The sequence below is a fragment of the Nyctereutes procyonoides genome, unplaced genomic scaffold (genome assembly GCF_905146905.1).
Source record: "Nyctereutes procyonoides isolate TBG_1078 unplaced genomic scaffold, NYPRO_anot_genome, whole genome shotgun sequence".
Lineage (NCBI taxonomy): Eukaryota > Metazoa > Chordata > Mammalia > Carnivora > Canidae > Nyctereutes > Nyctereutes procyonoides.
In genome coordinates this window covers 1,881,574-1,900,285 of record NW_026575035.1, presented here as the reverse complement: position 1 = coordinate 1,900,285, position 18,712 = coordinate 1,881,574, and the positions used below count along the sequence as shown (strand labels likewise).

General features: G+C 44.0%; 1 protein-coding gene across 4 annotated transcripts in view; it reads right to left on the bottom strand.

Annotated features, from left to right (window-relative positions):
• TPD52 (tumor protein D52) overlaps positions 1–18,712 on the bottom strand; it is a 107,928-nt gene that overhangs the window by 33,269 nt on the left and 55,947 nt on the right. For 2 of the 4 annotated variants that reach the window (XM_055318282.1, XM_055318283.1), the window contains exon 1: positions 9,444–9,663. The exons of the other annotated variants lie outside the window; for them this stretch is intronic. In XM_055318282.1, the coding sequence (XP_055174257.1) occupies positions 9,444–9,660 (217 nt within the window). In that variant the 5' untranslated portion in view covers positions 9,661–9,663. Of the gene's footprint in view, positions 1–9,443; positions 9,664–18,712 lie in introns of those variants that run through there. 4 annotated transcript variants of the gene reach the window in all.

Genomic DNA, 18,712 nt, shown 5'->3' with positions numbered 1-18,712 from the left:
CTTGGAAGAAATGAAGTATGATACTCCACACTCCTGAGAACTTGTTAGCAACTTGAGGAAAACGAAGTGCTTAGGTGTCTGGCTTTAGTGGAAATGTGTGTGATGAACAAGCATGATAGGGAAGAGCAAAGATCAATGGAAAAAGAGTTCAGCCTTGAACATGTCTCTAGGTGCACACTATAAAGTCCTGATGTCACAGCCGTATCTTTTCATTTCAGTGCTCACGGTGCCAAGAACAGAACAAATGTTAATGCTTTATTTGAACTGACTGGTTAAAGATTTATTCAAATCAAGTTCTCTTTACTTTCCCATGCATACCCATCTATTTGACAAATACTGCCAAAAATGTCAACCAGGTATTTTTTTTAAAATACAAATTTTGAACCTACAATTAAAATTAAGCCATGATTAAGAGTTTGGTGAGTATCTTTCTGCTCAAGTGCTATGGAGGCAGCCCATGCCACCCCATATTGGAGCACCCCCCCAAACATTTCCCTTTGGTTCACCTTTGACCTTTGACTCAATTAAGACCAACTGCTTCTCCTCAAGACCTTCTACAACTATCATTTAAAAACTCCTTAGCCTGGGGATCCCTGGGTGGCGCAGTGGTTTGGCGCCTGCCTTTGGCCCAGGGCGCGATCCTGGAGACCCTGGATCAAATCCCACATCGGGCTCCCGGTGCATGGAGCCTGCTTCTCCATCTGCCTATGTCTCTGCCTCTCTCTCCCTCTCTCTCTCTGTGACTATCATAAATAAATAAAAATTAAAAAAAAAATAAAATAAAATAAAAACTCCTTAGCCATTTTTTAAATAATTTCAGATCTGAGAAATTTTGCATCATTTTATTTAAACACTTTATTAATAAGTAAGATGAGGAAATGGGGCAGAGATTTTTTTTTAAGAGTCGATAAAGCAGGAACTTTGAAATTAGATGGTTCTGTAGATTGACTTGTGTCCCCCAAAAAGACACATTTCATTTCCTAACACCCAGGACCCACAAATGTGTTTTTGTTTGGAAACAGGTTTTTGTAAATATAGTCAAGATGAAATCACAGTATATCAGGGTGGGCCCTAATCCAATGTGTCCTTATAAGAAGAAGGAAATCTAGACAGAGAAACCCAGAGCAAACAACATGGAAATATATGAGCCCATAGAGGCCCAGGGACAACTCCACATGATAATAGAAGCAGACTGGAGGGATATAGCTGCAAGCCACAGAATGCCAGGACTGCCAGCAACTGCCAGAAGCTAAAATGAGGCAAGGAAGAATTTCCCTACAGAGGGAGCATGGCCCAACTGACACCTTCATTTTGGATTTCTAGCCTCCAGAACAGAGATAGAACACATTTCTCTTAAGTCATTCTATTTGGGGCACTTTATTATGGCAGCCCTAGGAAGCTGAGCCCTCAAAAAACCCCTTGCATATTTAAAAAACAACACAAAATACCACCTGCCTCTCCAGGGTTTTCTAAGAACACTTTAAAGGATTATGAACATGGAGAGCGGGCACATGTTAGATGTTCAGTAGGGATGTACTACTGCCCCACTTCTCCACGTGCTACAAGTCTTCCCAGTTACTTCCTATCTCCTCACCCATGAAGCATGGCTCACAGGTCCCCTCATTCCCCATCTCTCTTCAACCCCATCACCTGGCATCTGCCTCTCCTCTGCATCCTCAACATGACAGCTGTCAATCACGATGTCATTTGATGTCTCCAAGGCATCAGCACTGAACCTTGGTCTGGAATCTCCGTTCCTGTGTTATCTCCCCATCCAATCGCCCCAGATTTGTCTTACATCTGAGATATGGCTTCATCTCACTCCCCCAGGCATCTCCTTCATGCCTCCCCTCCAAACCTACCACTCTTGCCTTGATTCAGGCTCTCATGATGCCTTGCTCAGATTCTTGTCCCTAAAGCTCCCTGAGGGTGTCCGTCCCTCCAATCCATTCACCACCCTGCCATCAGAGTAAGCTTCTAATGTAGGACTCAGACCATGGCACTCCCCTGCCTTAAATACCTCCAGGGCTTCCCACCTCTTATTGCTCTTGACAATCTGGGGCAATCTTGCTCTGGACAATCTTGACAATGACAACACCCACCAACACACTCACTACCTTTCCCAACCTGCAGTCCCTATGAAGACATGCTTTTATTTTTTTTTTTTAAGTAACATATTAACTCAAAAAGTAAAACTGCCTCCCCTACGTTTTTTGCCCATTTTTTATGGTAAAATATACAACATAAAAGTTGCCATCCTAATCCATTTTTAAGCATACAATTCAGTGGCACAAATAACATTCACAATGTTGTACAACTTCCACTGTCTCAAAACACACACACACACACACACACAACTTCCATTGTCTCTTTCCCAAATCATGTTCCTTTTTTTTTTTTTTTTAAACGTGTTTGCACCTCTTATTTTCACTTCTGGAAACCCCCTCCTTATTTCCAAGTCATATTCACTTCAATAAATCAGTTTTAAGTGTCTCCTGTTCTTGTAAGCTTTCCCTGGATCCTGTGTCCAGGTTCCGCTCTGGGTACAACACGCTGTAATGTCTACTGCACTTAGGATACAGCCTGATGGGCTGGGCAACATTTGACCTCAGCACTGTGCTCCAGTCCTGCATCTTCAGCCCAGCATCATATCTGGTACACAGACACTCATTAGCATGCTCCAAATAAATGTGTACATGAAGGTACACAGTTGAGTTAGAGATAAGAACTCGGTGTCCCTATGCTGTCATTGTATCTTGAGATTTTTATTTTTTAAAAAAAGATTTGTATTTATTTATTTATTCATGAGAGACACAGAGAGAGAGAGGCAGAGACACAGGATGAGAGAAGCAGGCTCCATGCAGGAAGCCCAATGTGGGACTTGATCCTGGGGCCCCAGGATCACGCCCTGGGCCAAAGGCAAGGTGCCAAACTGCTGAGCCACCCAGGCGTCCCAAGATTTTTATTTTATACCTCATTCTTATTTCACTGCTTCACCTACACGAGGCTTTCTATTTAGAGCAGACATAATTTTTTTAATTTTTTAAATAAAACACATGAAATGTCATTTTCTAAAGAAATACAACTTCTGTCTCACACATAATCTATACCAAGATTGTTACATCTGGAGGTCATATACCTTCATTATTGCAGGCAAACTGTGTTCACAGCCAAACGCACCATACCTTTATGGGGGAGAAGGGAGCAAGTGATATTACAGAGGGAAAAATATGATGTCAGCTGCTCCCAAGATACACACTTAGAAGAGAAGAAGATGCAGAGGAAGTAAGCTGAGATATTTGCTTACTTAGTTAACATGAGGACTACACAAGAGCCCTAGAAGCTTCTCTACGAAATAAAACTGTACACACGGGATACCTGGATATCCAGCTCAGTTGGCTAAGCATCTGCCTTCAACTCAAGTTGCGATCCCAGGGTCCTAGGATTGAGTCCCGCATGGGATACCCTGCTCCATGGGGAGCCTGCTTCTTCCTCTTTCTCTGCCTCTCACTGTTTCTCATAAATAAATAAATAAAATCTTCAAAAAATATATAAATAGGGGCACCTGGGTGCCTCAGTAGGTTAAGCATCTGCCTTTGGCTAAGGTCATGATCTCAGGGTCCTGGGATTGAGCACCACATGGGGCTCCCCACTAAGTGGGGAGTCTGCTTCTCCCTCTCCCTCTGCCCCCTCTCTCATTCTGCTCTCTCCCCCAAATAAATAAAACTGGAGGTATTTATTTATATGGACGTATATACCTTCTTTACACAGCCTTTAAAGATGCTACAAAGGCTTTAGGACCAGGGTAGGAATAAGAAATTTTAGTTTCTAAGGGTTGTTTTACATAAGCACAAGCAAGAGTAAATAAATATATGCCTTAAAAAAAAAAAAAAAACCCTAGGGACACAAAAAGAGATACAATGCACAGTTCAAAATGTCTTTAGTGGTACTATCCAAAAAGATCGCAAGACAAAGATATTTTCCCTGTTAGAAGTCTGTGCAGAGGGATCCCTGGGTGGCGCAGTGGTTTAGCGCCTGCCTTTGGCCCAGGGCGCGATCCTGGAGACCCGGGATCGAATCCCACATCAGGCTCCTGGTACATGGAGCCTGCTTCTCCCTCTGCCTGTGTCTCTGCCTCTCTCTCTCTCTGTGACTATCATAAATAAACTAAAAAAAATTAAAAAAAAAATAAATAAAGAGCACTTACTGTTTAAAAAAAAAAAAAAAAAGAAGTCTGTGCAGAGAAGACTCTGCTCTCTGGGTCTTCTCTGTTCCAAATGTAATAAAATCCCAGCAGAGGCAGGAGGAATATTTGGAAGTCCTCACAACAAAGTCAGATCCTAAACAAGCAAGACCCTTCTCTCTTGTAAGAAACCCTAAACACAGGGGCACCTGGGTGGCTCAGCGGTTGAGTGTCTGCCTTCGGCTCAGGGTGTGATCCTGGGGTCCTGGGATCGAGTCCTGCATTGGACTCCCCACAGGGAACCTGCTTCTCCCTCTGCCTAAGTCTCTGCCTCTGTGTGTCTCTCATAAAAAAATAAATAAAATCTTTAAAAAAGAAAGAAAGAAAGAAAGAAAGAAAGAAAGAAAGAAAGAAAGAAAGAAAGAAAGAAAGAAAGAAAGAAAGAAAAAACCCCTAAACACAAAAGATCTATTTAACACAGGGCTTCTCAAGCACAGCACAAGGGGGCATTTTGAGCAGGAGCATTGTGGTTGGGGCTGTCCTGTGCATCACCCCATGTGGCATGCAGGCATTCACCCACTTGACGTCCCCAAAGATAAGTGCTGTTGTGACAACCAGAATCATCTCAAAATTGGCTCTTGGCATGGCCAGAAGGCCTGCAGGAGGGAAAAACTGCCCTAGGTTGAAAACTACTGACTTCGGCAAGGGAGTACCTGCCATTTGACACAGATTATCTTCAGAAGAAAGCAATTCAGTAGCACAGGCCATGAAAACGCTGTATTTCTTAAGGATATAATCTTTCCATATTTGCCGGTGGTGATACCGTACAAGAGTAGGAGAGAAAAATGAGTCTACTAATTGTCATTGGGGCAGCAAGGAACAAAAAGCTGAGGAACCTTGACCCACTCCATCTGGGGAAAGAACCAGAACCCAAGAGATGAACTGGGCAGTATCAGGGCCACTGAAGAGGAGTATAAGTGGGTTGAGGAGGGGAGGCAGGCAGCTCTCAGGCCAGAAGAGAAAAGAGAGCTGGGACCCAGATGGGCAGAGAAGGCTCTGAAAGCAGAGCCCTGGTCAGAGGTCAACTTGCAACCCAAAAAGGTCACCCTCCCAAAACCTCACAGAAAGAGTGGAGGAGGAAGGAAAGATCACAAAGGTAGAACACATTAGTATTTTCAAATGCTTTACTCACCTCCTCCAGAAATTCCTAAACTGACCCTTAAGTCTCTTTCATCTTAAAAAAAAAAAAAAGAGGGGGAGGGATCTTCAGGTGCTTACTTCAGAACCATCTGTTCTCCCAACCCCAATCAAGTGTAAAATGAGTAACTAGGACAACTCAACAAAAGACAGATCAAAGGTCAGCCATGGAGCAATGCAGGGGTCCCCAGGGAGGGTGTCATTTCCATTCTTAAATTTCCTCTGTAGGAATAAGTTCTTCGTATCTTCAATTCTGCTCTGATTTTTACTTCGTAAACCACGTTATCTGCTCTTGAAGACCTTCACAATTAATTACACGTAACTTTCAAGAAGTAATAATGACTTCCCTAAAAAGAAGTGAGAATGACACAGAGTAGAAACCAAAAAGGTAATAAGACAGATATGAAAAGGACTCTGAGCTAAGGAATTCTAGCTTGGTTTTAGAGTTTCAAATATGACAGCATAAAACTAAAATGTCAGATGTTTAAATGGCTCCTGCTCCTATTTCCTGAAGTCACTAGAAATAACCAAAGGTGTTTGTTTCATACAACAGGGCTGCGTCTTTCTGTACATTAAAAAAAAAAAAATCAAGAGGAAGAGTGGTTCTACATAAAAAGGACTTGGGAAATTATCTGTGTAGGTGTTCACTGAGGGATGAGAAAATGCAGCACAGGACACTAGCAGAGAGACGGCTGTGCTGACCATCAAGTGCAAAAACCAATGGAGTCCATGTCAAAGTGGGGCATAAGCAATCAACACGCTACCCCCCATGGTAAAGTCCTTGTTGGACAAGAGATTACACCTGGAATGATTAACCTGTTCTATAATATCTATCGCCAAAGAGGCCAAGAGAATGAGATCAAAAAGTAAAAAATCACTAGCTTGGCGACAGAGGGATGAGTGTGAGACCCAATGGGGGCTGAGCTTTGTGATTTGGGGCTTTACAACACCTCTCTTGGCCTCAAGCCGTAGGGAAGAACAGTGATCAAAAAAGACTCACATCCCTAATGGAACTTACATTCCAGATTCTGAAAATTAGAAGTCAGTTTAAAAAAAAAAAAAAGTCAGTTTTTCAAACCATGGACTGTGAAAATCCATTTAGCAGTACCAAACGAGCATTTTAAAAAGAACAAATGGAATGATATATCAGAATACACCATGAATAGTAAAGATAAGTTCTGTTTTCACAGAATCCTGCCTCAATGATGGCTATTTGTATTGATGAGGGTTGTGGGTCAAGACATATAAGGTATTCTGAATGTGGCTTGGTCGTACCAAAGCACTTAAAAAAACCCTAACAGAAAACCTCTCTTTGTCCTAGCCACAGGCCTTCATCCTATCCTTCACTCAGACTGCTTCTTAGGGACATTTTGCCCATAGATTCAATCTCATTACTTGCCCATTTGCCCCATGATGGCCTGGATAAATATCAAAGAGTATGTTTTTCAGATCAGTGCTCCCAACCTTTCTGAGTAGGATTCCTTTTAACCAGTCCCTTTTGTACACTACTTGTCTGCTGATTAAGGAAATGCACAGTGGGGGCTGCCTGGATGGCTCAGTGGGTTAGGCAGCCGCCTCTTGATTTCGGCTCAGGTCATGATCTCAGGGTCATGAGATTGACCTGTGTTGAGCTCTGCACTTAGCATGGAGTCTGCTTAGAATTTTCCTCTCCCTCTGTGCACCCCCCCACCCCGAACGCTCACACGCGCACTCTCGCTCTCAAATAAATAAATAAATCTTTAAAAGAAAAAGAAAATGCCTAGTGACCAGAAGCCACATGAACTTTTAAATGTAGTTAGAATGTATCTGTCCTGAGAGCTCCTACTGAGAAATACAAAGGAGTACAAGGGCACCCAAGACACAGCATTCCTTCTATCTATGCCCCATGCTTGATGTTCAAACAGACTTGCAGGCTTCTTATGCCCTGAGGGGTCCCAGGCACAGGGACTACTGATGACTGTTCTAGATCCTTTTATTTGGATATTTCAGAATCACCATGTTCTTACTAAATGACTGCTTAGGGTGGTTTCTGTTTGTTTTAACGTTCTCTCCCCCTCCTTTTTTCCAATGAAGGCAAACTACTGAACTGGAACTCTAGTGGGTACATGAGTTTGTTTTTAGTTTTTGGTGTTCACTTGTCTCTTTTTTTTTTCAATAAATTTGTTTTTAAATATCATGAGCCCAGACTCCTACACATTGCTGCTAGGATTTGGAAAGACAATTGTTCAAAATTTGCCTCAAGACATATTCAAACTTCCCCACTGCTTTATTTTTAATAGAAAACATCCAAAGGCAGCAATTATTGCAACTGGGAAAAGTGAAAGGAGGTGAAGAGAGAACTAAAGCCAGGTAAATCCTCCCACAAATCTCACACTCCCACACACACTGATCACCAAGATCTGCGTGAAGTCACATAACTTCAGCTGCTATTTCCCCAACCTTTGTCGGGCTTTACTCTGCCATCGAGCTTCAACTCCCTACCGTGTGTTGCTTCTGAAGCATTTCCTACATGGAGGATTTAGAAGTTACGATGGATGGTGCCATCCTGTTAGGGGCCAGGCATAGGGGAGATCCCCTATATTAATAGAGGCCCAAGGTGGGCCCCGGAGATGGGGGAAGGGAAGCAGCCTGACACCCCAGGTAGACATCTAACGGCAGCCTCCCAGTCTCCATTTCTAGAAACCAGTTCTAACCTGTTATTGTCAACATTGTTCCCTGCCTGGAAATCCCAACTACACCCCAAAGCTGGCTGTGGCTGCAACCAACCGGTTGGAGTAACGTTGCTTCAGTAAGCTCTCTGCTGTCAGCAAGTATACAACCAAAAATACTCACACCTAAGTACCCACTTTGTAAACTTAAAAAAAGCAAAATGTGACCAATCATTAACAAGGAAAAAATTAACTTCGAGGAAAATCTGCTTACTTCTCTGGCAAGTTACAGAGGAAGTCATCTAGGGGTCTCCAAGCCTTAGCTGTAAAATGAGCTAAAATGGCCTGATGTGCAAGGGCTGCTTCCAGACCCGTGGCTGCCTCGTGTCCATAACCTAAGCCTCTCCCTGCTGGTACCTGGCCTTCAGAACAATGTCATGCTGCCATCTGAGAAGGAATGACTGCTGCCCAAGGGACAGCAACACTGAATTCTTCTCTTTAAAAAAAAAAAAAAAAGTCTCTTGCCTGTGTATTTCTGCATGTTAGTCTCTGTATTCCAGAACAAAATCCTGGATGTCCACAAGCAGGGCCTTAAATGAAGTCAAGGCTTCAGATATTTCAGCCTCGTTTGAACAAAGACAAAATCAGGGGTGACTCTTAAAGAATTACATGTAGATGGCCACAAGCAAAGACCTTCAGACTCTCCCTTTTTTTGTTATTTATCAGCTCAATGAACTCAAAGTGATCAGAGGAACTCTAGCATTCATATAAATAGTACCACTTTTAAAACCTAAGTTCCTGGGGCCTGGGTGGCTCTGCAAGTCGACCTGGTTAAGCATCTGCCTTTGGCTCGGGTCATGATCCCAGGATCCTGAGATGGAGCCCCACATCGGGCTCCCTACTTGATGGGGAGCCTGCTTCTCCCTCTCCCTCTACCCACAGCTCCACCTGCTTGTGCTCTCTCTCTGTTAAATGAATAAAGTCTTTAAAAAAATCAAAGTTCCTATTTTATATATAAAAAATATATTCTAAATATTTAGTGACTTCTCTCTCTGCTTGGATTCTTCAACAGCTTTGTTCACTAGTTTCAACACAACAACAACACAGTACCTCTTTACACTACATAATTTTAAAGCCAAGCAAACCCTGAGTTCTGTCCAAGTTTTATTACAGCAAATCTAACTTTAGGAAATCAATAGTGGGGATCCCTGGGTGGCTCAGTGGTTTGGCGCCTGCCTTTGGCCCGGGGCATGATCCTGGAGTCCTGGGATCGAGTCCCGTGTTGGGCTCCCGGCATGGAGCCTGCTTCTCCCTCTGCCTGTGTCTCTCCCCCTCCCCTCTCTCTATGTCTATCATGAATAAATAAATAAAATCTTTAAAAAAAAAAAAAGAAAGAAAAGAAAATCGATAGTTACCAAACTTCTGAAGAGTAGGTGATCCAGATGGAGACGAATTTCCACTAGGAGACAAGTAAAGATAGTTTTTGTTCACTCCTGTGTCAAAATCAAACGGGGACTGGTAATCTTCATAAAACTCCATCTCCCTACAGTCCACTCCGGACAAATCAAGAACGCATGGTTTTATAACCACCTGATACTCTCCGGTTGAGCGCCGCTCTGGGCAAAATACCATGCAACTGTGCTGAAGGAGTCAACCCCGGGGTTTGAAGTCCCTGGCTGCCTGGCCCAGGTGTGACATTTCTTTCTCAGAGCCTTCACACCCCTAGGACAAGCAGGCCTGTTCGATAAACGACTTCTCTGGAGCAACCCTAGTTCTCTGTTCACCACCTGCTGTTAACCCTGGTCAACAATGAACAACAGGCACAGGGGCGCGGAGCTTGCTTTGGTCAACAGAGGAGGGCCGGGTTCCGCAGTATCTCCCAGATGTACAAACAGTTCAAGCCAACGTCAGGCACTGGCACAATTACAAGAAACCACAATTTTTTTTTTCTAAACCGGTCAGCTGACCACAACTACACCAGGGCAGACTTAATCTTCTAGGACAAGGAAGGATTACCAGTCAGTAATCTCCTCCAAAGGCCATCTGGGTGATACTTTTTTCCACCCAGGATTACAACAGAGTCCTTAAAAGCCAAGCTTCCTGCTTTAGCGATCAGCTTTCTAAGTATGACTTCGTATAGAAATAAAGCTACATTTCCATTATTACCTTATCTAATGTCTGGCTTAGTGTCACAAAAATTTGTCCTCCCACCCTCCCTCCTTTTTTTCTTTCTTTCCCTTTCCTCTCCTTTTCTGGAAAGATGGTGTTTTCGTGACATACCCTGTGAAGAGAAGCAGCAGCTCTGGAGGGAAAGGTCCCAGGTGTTGGGGCCCCTTCCTGGTTTAGGCCATGCCCCTGCCAGGTCTGCAATTAACCTGTGTGCAAACACAAGAAGCCACAGAGTGCCCCCCTCAGGGCACACACTGCAGAGTGACCTGCTCTCGGGTACCTGTGAGCCAAATTTCTAAGTCATCAAATTTATTTTCTTTGACACAAGTCTATCTGCAGACCCATTCTATGTTAACCACGGCCTCGGCTCAAGAGATAGCACTGGAAGTTTCTGCCGCTGTTGAGTGAATGGCTCACCTACTCTGAACGAGGTAAAAATGAAGGCAACCCCTCTTCCTAGGTGGGCAATGGTCTATCACCACACAACCAAGAAGGCAGTATTCTATCTCTACAAGTCGACCTGATAAAAAATATGCTCTCCCTTGACTGGAAGCAAATATAAAACCTAAAATATTTTAGGCATTAAAAAATACTCTGTGTCTAGCATATACAACATATTTGCACCAAGACAGTCCTCTGTTCATCTCACCTTAGGATTCATTTTCTATTTTTCCCCTCAGGTTGATACTCTATTTTTGGCAAGCCTTTATCTTCCTGAAGTTTTTAAAAGTTTAATTTTTTTTAAGATTTTATTTATTTGACAGAGAGAGAAAAAGAGCACAAGCAGGGGGAACAGCAGGGAGAGGGAGATGGAGAAGCAGACTCTTCACCGAGCAGGGAGCCTGATGCACGGCTCTATCCTAGGACTCACGACCTGAGTCAAAGGCAGATACTTAAACTGAGACACCCAGGTGTCCCAAAGTTTATTTTTAACAACAAAAATCTGCCTTTTTCTTCTAAAATTTACCAAAATTTGAGCAACTGTCAATGCTATTAAGTCTATTTTTGGAAATAGAATATAAAGCCTTCTTTATTATTATATGAAAAAATGAATTTTCTGGTTTTTTGAAATCCAAGAAATCCACTCCCTTATCTCAGTGGGATGGACATCATGTCTTTGGATTAGAGTGTGGTTGATGGGGCCCCTGGCCTTCTCAATACTCTCTGTATTTGGTCACTAAATAATTGGTAGAAAAAACAGTTCTCCCTCCCAGTATTTATTCTTCCCCCTAGAACCGCAAGTATTAGAAAGTGTTACGGACTGAGTGTCTGTGTCTCCCCAAAATTTGCATGCTGAACCCCTCACCCCAAGTGATGGTTGTAGGAGATGGGACCTGTGGGTGGTGATAAGGTTCAGATGAGGCCAGGAGGAGGCTGCCCCAGGATGGGATTAGCATCCTTGTAGGAAGACAGCTAGCTCTAGCTCTCTCTCACCACCATGTGAGGACACAAGATGACAGCATGTGCCAACCAGGAAAAGGGCTCTCACCAGGAATCTAATCGACTGGCACCTTGATCTTGAACTTCCCAGCCTCCTGAACTGTGAGAAATAAATGTCTGTTGATATAAGCCACCCAGTCTACAGTAATTTATTAGAGCAGACCAAACTACGACAGAAGATAAAACACAGACATACATACAATGCAAGCCACGGCCACCTCCATACTTCTCACCATCCCTCAAAAATCCCACGTCCTTGACCTTCAGTGTTGACATCCATGCTATATCCTCTGCCTGACATGCTGCCTCTTTTCTGCCTGCTGAAGTCATTCATCCTTCAAGACTCAGGCAGAAATGCCACCTTCTCTCAGAAGCGCTCCCAGTTTCTGTGGGAGCACTCACTCCAGCAGTGGCACACAGAAGGCAACATGTCCATCGGCCTGTCCCCCAGTGCCAGCACTCACTCCAGCAGTGGCACACAGAAGGCAACATGTCCATCGGCCTGTCCCCCAGTGCCTCCCCATCCTCCCCTTCATGGCAGGCACTGCATTTTCTATTGTGATGCCTAGCCAGAAGTTCTGGCTCTACTCAGTGTGGAATGAAGAAAGCAAATAATAGTTCTTGTGGACACTGCTTACCTTATTTATAAATATGAGGATTTAGACTTTAAGTGACAACTAAAACTTTTTACACTACCTGCTTAGGTACAATCTTGGGGTAACATCATGTCTCTCTGAACCACCTGCAGTTCTCCAATCAAATCCCAGTCAAGGCACGCTAGCATGTAAGAAAAGTCAGACTGGAAGACTAGAGGTGGGAATAGCATCGGATATGTTACTGGAACAGCAAAAATTCAGCTGACTCGAGATTCACATACCAAGAAAGGGAAGCTGTAAGATATAAAAGATGGAAATGTAGCTTGAGGACAAACCATTAAAGCGCCTGAGTGACAACTTTTATACTTAATAGGATATGCGAAAAAAACAAAAAACAAACAACAACAACAACAACAAAAAACCCACTACAGGTGTTTGAGGGAGGTCAAGACAGGATAAAAAGTTTTACAAAGATGACTCTGGAAATGGTGAACAGGATGTGCTGCAGGTAGAAGCTAAAAGGGAAGGGACTCAGAAAGCATCTAGTGGTACAGCCCAAACAAGGAGAGAAGCCTCTGTATCAATGACTACTCTTTATTTCCTGCTTGAGCTATTGGTCCAAGGAAGGAAAAACCAGGTAAGATTTGGTTCTGTCGTGCTGGACACTTCCACTGGGTATTCGAGAAGAACTTCAAAATCAACAAGCCTAAGACTGAACTCACCAGTTTTCCTTACCATATTCCTATCACTAAATGCGTGGTCCTAAATCCCAAGGCCCCACCTCCCAGGAGTCACTGCCAAGAATTCCTGCTGTACATAAAGAGGCACCACCAGAAGCTGTTCTTCCAACTTGCACTGTCTGCCTTTTTCATCGTTTCTTCTTTTCTTCTCTCACTGACCATGCCCTACTTCAGACGTCCCTGGAGTGTTCTGGTAGAGACCAGCCATTGTGGTGAAGACCTGTCTCTTTCTCTTGAGGAATTTCATGTCGCCTGCTCTGTGGGGCGATAGCCTATCAGAGTTCCCACCTACTCCTTGCTTAAGGCTTGGGCATGTGCTTCAGATCTGGCCCAGGTAGGTACCCTGGCCCCCTTGTTTATAGAGATTGGCCTAAGGGTAGATGTCTGACCCAAACAGTGCCAACAACAGGTATTCCCTGAAGTTTACTGGATGAGTAATGGGCAAAAGTGATAATTCCTGTAACCTAAGCTTTGGGGGGGTGGGGGGGCAGGGGTCTCTTCTATCCTCCTGCCTACAGATGAGAGAACCACTGCCAAGTCTGGGAAGAGAGGAAAGAAGACATGAAACAAGTAAGGGATGGAGAAGCAGCATCTGAGCCCCCTGACCCAGCTACCCCAGGCTTCCCATTCAACCAGTACATTTCTATTTTGTTTCACTTATGGTTGGAACTAGAAAGAGTTCACCATACCTACTTTACAACCATTTCCCAATATTGCCCCACCATGTTTCCACCAAACTTGATTTTCCTGTTTCTCAAAAACATCCTAAACTTGGTCTAGGCAATTTTCTCAAACTAGAATGTCTTTTCTCTATATTTTTATACCTGTCAAATTCCTATCCACTATTCAAGTTCAACTTAATAAGTCACATATGAGGAATGTTCATTTTAGTGCTATATAAAATGGGGAAAAAATAAATACAAATGCCTACTAAAAACTGATTTATTTAAATGCTAAATTTAATTCATATTACAGGAAACTATCCAAACATGAACATGATGATGCAGAAATGCATAGATATCATAAGGAAAGATATTTTTGATACATTCAGCAAATAAATACAAAACTCTCTGTACTGTATGATCTATAATTGTGTCATAATTGGAGAGAGGCAAACCAACCAAAAGAAAGAAAATGGGCAGAAGTCTATCCTACAACCTCAGAAAGTGTTTACATGGGGATCCAGGGGTGGCTCAGTGGTTTAGCACCTGCCTTCAGCCTGGGGCGTGATCCTGGGGTCCCGGGATAGAGTCCCACATCAGGCTCCCTGCATGGAGCCTGCGTCTCCCCCTGCGCCTCCCTCCCTCCCTCTTCCCCCCCCCATGAATAAATAAATAAAATCTTTTTTATAAAAAGTGTTTATGTGCTGTAGTGCCAGCAGAGGGAGTCCATGGGCAGCTCAGAAGTTCATTTAGTACAGCCAGTAAAATGCATACTACAGAACAATAACCCATTAGATGACTCATGTTATTACAAATAGAAATGGAGTATGAAAAAACTGATTACAAAAATATTCAGTTTCTACCTGCTTATTAAGACTTCACACAAATATATCAGGGTAAGTTCTCCCTAATTTTATGAAATATTTAAGGTAGAGGCTGATATAAAAGCTACCTGACCCACACGACAATTTACGTGGAAAGGCCTGGGAGGGGCACACAGAGAGATGACGTAATTACCAACAGGAGAGGCAGGCCACTGACACCAGACACTGTGGACATGTCACAATGACACAGCAGACAGCTGGAAGGAGCTCCAGCTGGCCAAATATACAGCAATTTAATCACCAATATAATCAAGGATAGCGGTGGATTATAAATCACTGAAAAGAGGAATCCAGGAGTCCATATGTGATGCTTAACGTTGTGTGTCAATCAGACCGGACCACAAAATGCCCAGAGATTTGGGTAGATGCTATTGTAGGTGTATCTGCAAGGATGTCTGTGCATGAGATTAACATGTGACTCGGTAAACACTGAGTAAAGCAAATTGCCCTCCCCAGGATGGATGTGCCTCAGCCAGTCTTGTTGAAGGCCTGCACCAAAAGGAAAAAAAGAAATTCTATGAAGGACATTACTGGGTCAGTTAGAAAAACTGGAATACAGAGGCAGATGAGGAAAAAAAAAAAGCATTCTATCAAATTTACTGAAGTTGAAACTGTACTGGGGGGCGGGGGGGAACACCTAGGTGCTTCAGTGGTTGAGCATCTGCCTTTGGCTCTGGTCATGATCCCGGGGTCCCAGGACTGAGTCCCACATCGGGCTTCCTACATGGAGCCTGCTTCTCCCTCTGCCTATGTCTTTGCCTCTCTCTGTGTGTCTCTCATGAATAAATAAATAAAATCTTTAAAAAAAACTGCACTGGGGTTATGTAAGAGAATATCCCTATTCTTAGGAAATACAAACTGAAAAGATTCAGAAGTAGAGGGCCATCACGTCTGCAACTTCCTCTCATGATTCAGAAAATATCATGTGTGTGTACACATACACACACAAACACACACAAAGAATGATAAAGCAGATGGGGCAAAATGTTAACAGCGAATGAATAATTTGGGTAGAGTAGGCAAGTGTTGTTTTTGCCATTCTTATTCTTGCAACCTTTCTGCAGCTTTGAAAAAAAAATTTTTTTAATGGCTGAGAAGAACTCTGCACAGGATTCAGCAGCCTCTAAAGAGCAGGAGCAGAAAGGAGTAGGTCCCTTCTCACAACAATGGAAGGGCAGGTGGCATAAAGGGACTTAGTTACGGTCACAGGTTGGATATCCAGGCCCATCCTGGTTCCTGGCCACTTCTGAGAACTGGAAGGACTCTCTCCATCTTCTATGGAAGCAGCAGCTGACAGGCCCTCCCCCGTACAAGAAGTCTCACCATTGCAGCCTTTGCAGGGCCAGGGCCCATCCTTCCTGAGGAACGCCAGGAGGTCCTTGCTCCACAGTCAGGATAGAGAGGAGGGAGGTGAGCGGGAGGGGAAGGAGTGTCAGTGAACACCATCTTCATTCCCCCGCAGTGCCGCCTAAGCAAACCTGGATCCCAAAACACACGCAGAGTGTACCATGAACCAAAAACAAGAAAAGCACTTAAATATGCAATTCAGGGATGCCTGGGTGGCTCAGTGGTTGAGCATCTGCCTTTGGCTCTGGTCATGATCCCAGGGTCCTGGATCGAGTCCCACATCGAGCTCCCCACATGGAGCCTGCTTCTCCCTCTGCCTGTGTCTCTGCCTCTTTCTGTATGTCTCTTGTGAATAAATAAAAAATATATGTTTTAAAAATATATGAAATTCAATTTAAAATCACAGAGATAGACATTCTATTATTTACATACTTTCTCAAGTAAGCCTCAAGACCTCTGTGAGGTGGGTGTTACAGACTGTGCCCAGTTTTCTGATGGGCAACAAAGCAAAGAGAGGTTCTGTAAGCATCCATACCCACACAGAGCTAGTTGGTGAAGTAGCCGGAGTTTGGAAGTGGGTGATCTGTCTCCAAAGCCTGTGTCCTTTCTGTAGCAGGAGAAAGTTGGACTACAGTGAAGAATCAGATGATGAGCCAGGACATCACATTCAAATGACCTGAGCATCTAATCACAGGGCAGAGTCTGCATCACTCCCAAGCTCTAGGTGACAGTCGCTTCTAGTCCGGGTGACATAAGAAATCTATATTTGGTCCCTCACACGATCAGGTTGGTGTATTTGGTCTTCAGCCACTGTTCCTGCAAACACTTCAGACGAGCCATAGAGGGGAAATCGGTATCTCTTGCTATTAATGAAGGTTGAGGGGATCCCTGGGTGGCTCAGCGGTTTAGCACCTGCCTTTGGCCCAGGGAGCGATCCTGGAGTCCCAGGATCGAGTCCCACGTCAGGCTCCCGGCATGGAGCCTGCTTCTCCCTGCTCCTGTGTCTCTGCCTCTCTATGTCTATCATAAATAAATAAATAAATAAATAAATAAATAAATAAATAAATAAATAAATAAATAAATCCTTAAAAAAATGAAGGTTGACTTTAGGACCCCAACCAAGGGGGCCGCTAGTTGCCAAAAGGACCAACCACGTGATCAGAGGGTTTGGAACTTTCAGCCCCACCCGCACCCCAACACACCCACTGGGGTGTGGGGAGGCGCTAGAATTAGATAATGGTTGGGATCCCTGGGTGGCGCAGCGGTTTGGCGCCTGCCTTTGGCCCAGGGCGCGATCCTGGAGACCCGGGATCGAATCCCATATCGGGCTCCCGGTGCATGGAGCCTGCTTCTCACTCTGCCTGTGTCTCTGCCTCTCTCTCTCTCTCTCTGTGACTATCGTAAAATAAAAAAAAAAATAAAAAAAAAATTTAAAAAAAAAAAAAAAGAATTAGATAATGGCAGCCTTAGCCAATCAGGATTATGCAAAGAGGTCTCCATAAAAACCCAAAAGGACCTGGCTCAGAAAGCTGCCAGGCTGGCGAAGACGTGGATTTGAAGAGAGTGGCACACTCCGAGAGAGCGTGGAAGCTCCATGCCCTTCTCACATACCTCGCCTTATTTACCTCATCATCTAGCTGGTGACTCAGATCCTTTATTGTATCCTTTAATAAACTGATGAATGTATGTGTTTCCCTACGTTTTGTAAGCTGCTCTAGCACATTATCCACACCTACGAAGGAGGTCAATGGAACCTCCAATCCGTAGCCAGCCAGGTCAGAAGCAGACGTAAAAGCCTGGGGCTTGCAACTGGCATCTGGAGGGGGGTTGCAGTGACTGGACTCATGGTGTGGTAGGACTGAGCCCTTCACCCCTGGAATCTGATTCTACCTCTGGGTAGAAAGCATCAGGGCTGACTTGAACTCTTGGATGCCTTGCTGTTTGAGAACTGCTTGGGCATTTGTGGGGGGAACCTAACCCAAAATGGAATGGGATCTGAGAACCTAAAAAAGCCCAGGACCACACATGGAGTAATAAAGTGATGGAGGAACTTAAATGGCAGGCTGAGAGGGACGCCTGGGTGGCTCAGCAGCTGAGCACCTGCCTTCAGCTCAGGCCATGATCCCAAGGTCCAGGATCAAGTCCTGCATGGGGATCCTTGAGGGGAACCTGCTTCTCCTTCTGCCTCTGTCTCTGCCTCTCTCTGTGTCTCTCATGAATAAATAAATGAAATCTTAAAAAAGAATAATAAATGGCAGGCTGAGGAATGTGAACGATTTTTAATAACAATAAAACTATCAGTTTGCATTTATTTCATCCTTACAGCAACATGCCTAGGTTGTTATCTCCCATATGCAGATGAGGGAATGCAGGGAATGAGAAATGAAAGTGCCCAAAAGTCTCCTAGCAGTAATCCTCCTCATACTGCATCAAAGCAATGGGGAACCATCTCAAGTTATTAGCAGTGAGAGGGAGATGGTCAGAGCTGTACTTTAGAAGGATCATTCGTTCCTGCCCCCATATGAAGATGGATTTCAGAGGGAAGATGGGACTCAGTGAGACCATCAGCAGCACCAAGGGTGTTATGAAATTAATCATGTCCCACCAAAAATTCCTATGTTCAAGCCGTAATCTCCAATCTAACAGTATCTTGGATATTGGGCCTGAAAGGAACTAATTAAGGTTAAATGAAGTCATAGGGCCCTAATCCAATAGGAACAGTATCCTTATGAGAAGAGGCCAAGACACCAGGAAAGTTCCTATGTGTGAAGGAAAGCTCATATAAGGACACGGCAAAAAGACAGCCATCTGCAAGCCCAAGAGAGAGACCTCACCAGAAATCAACT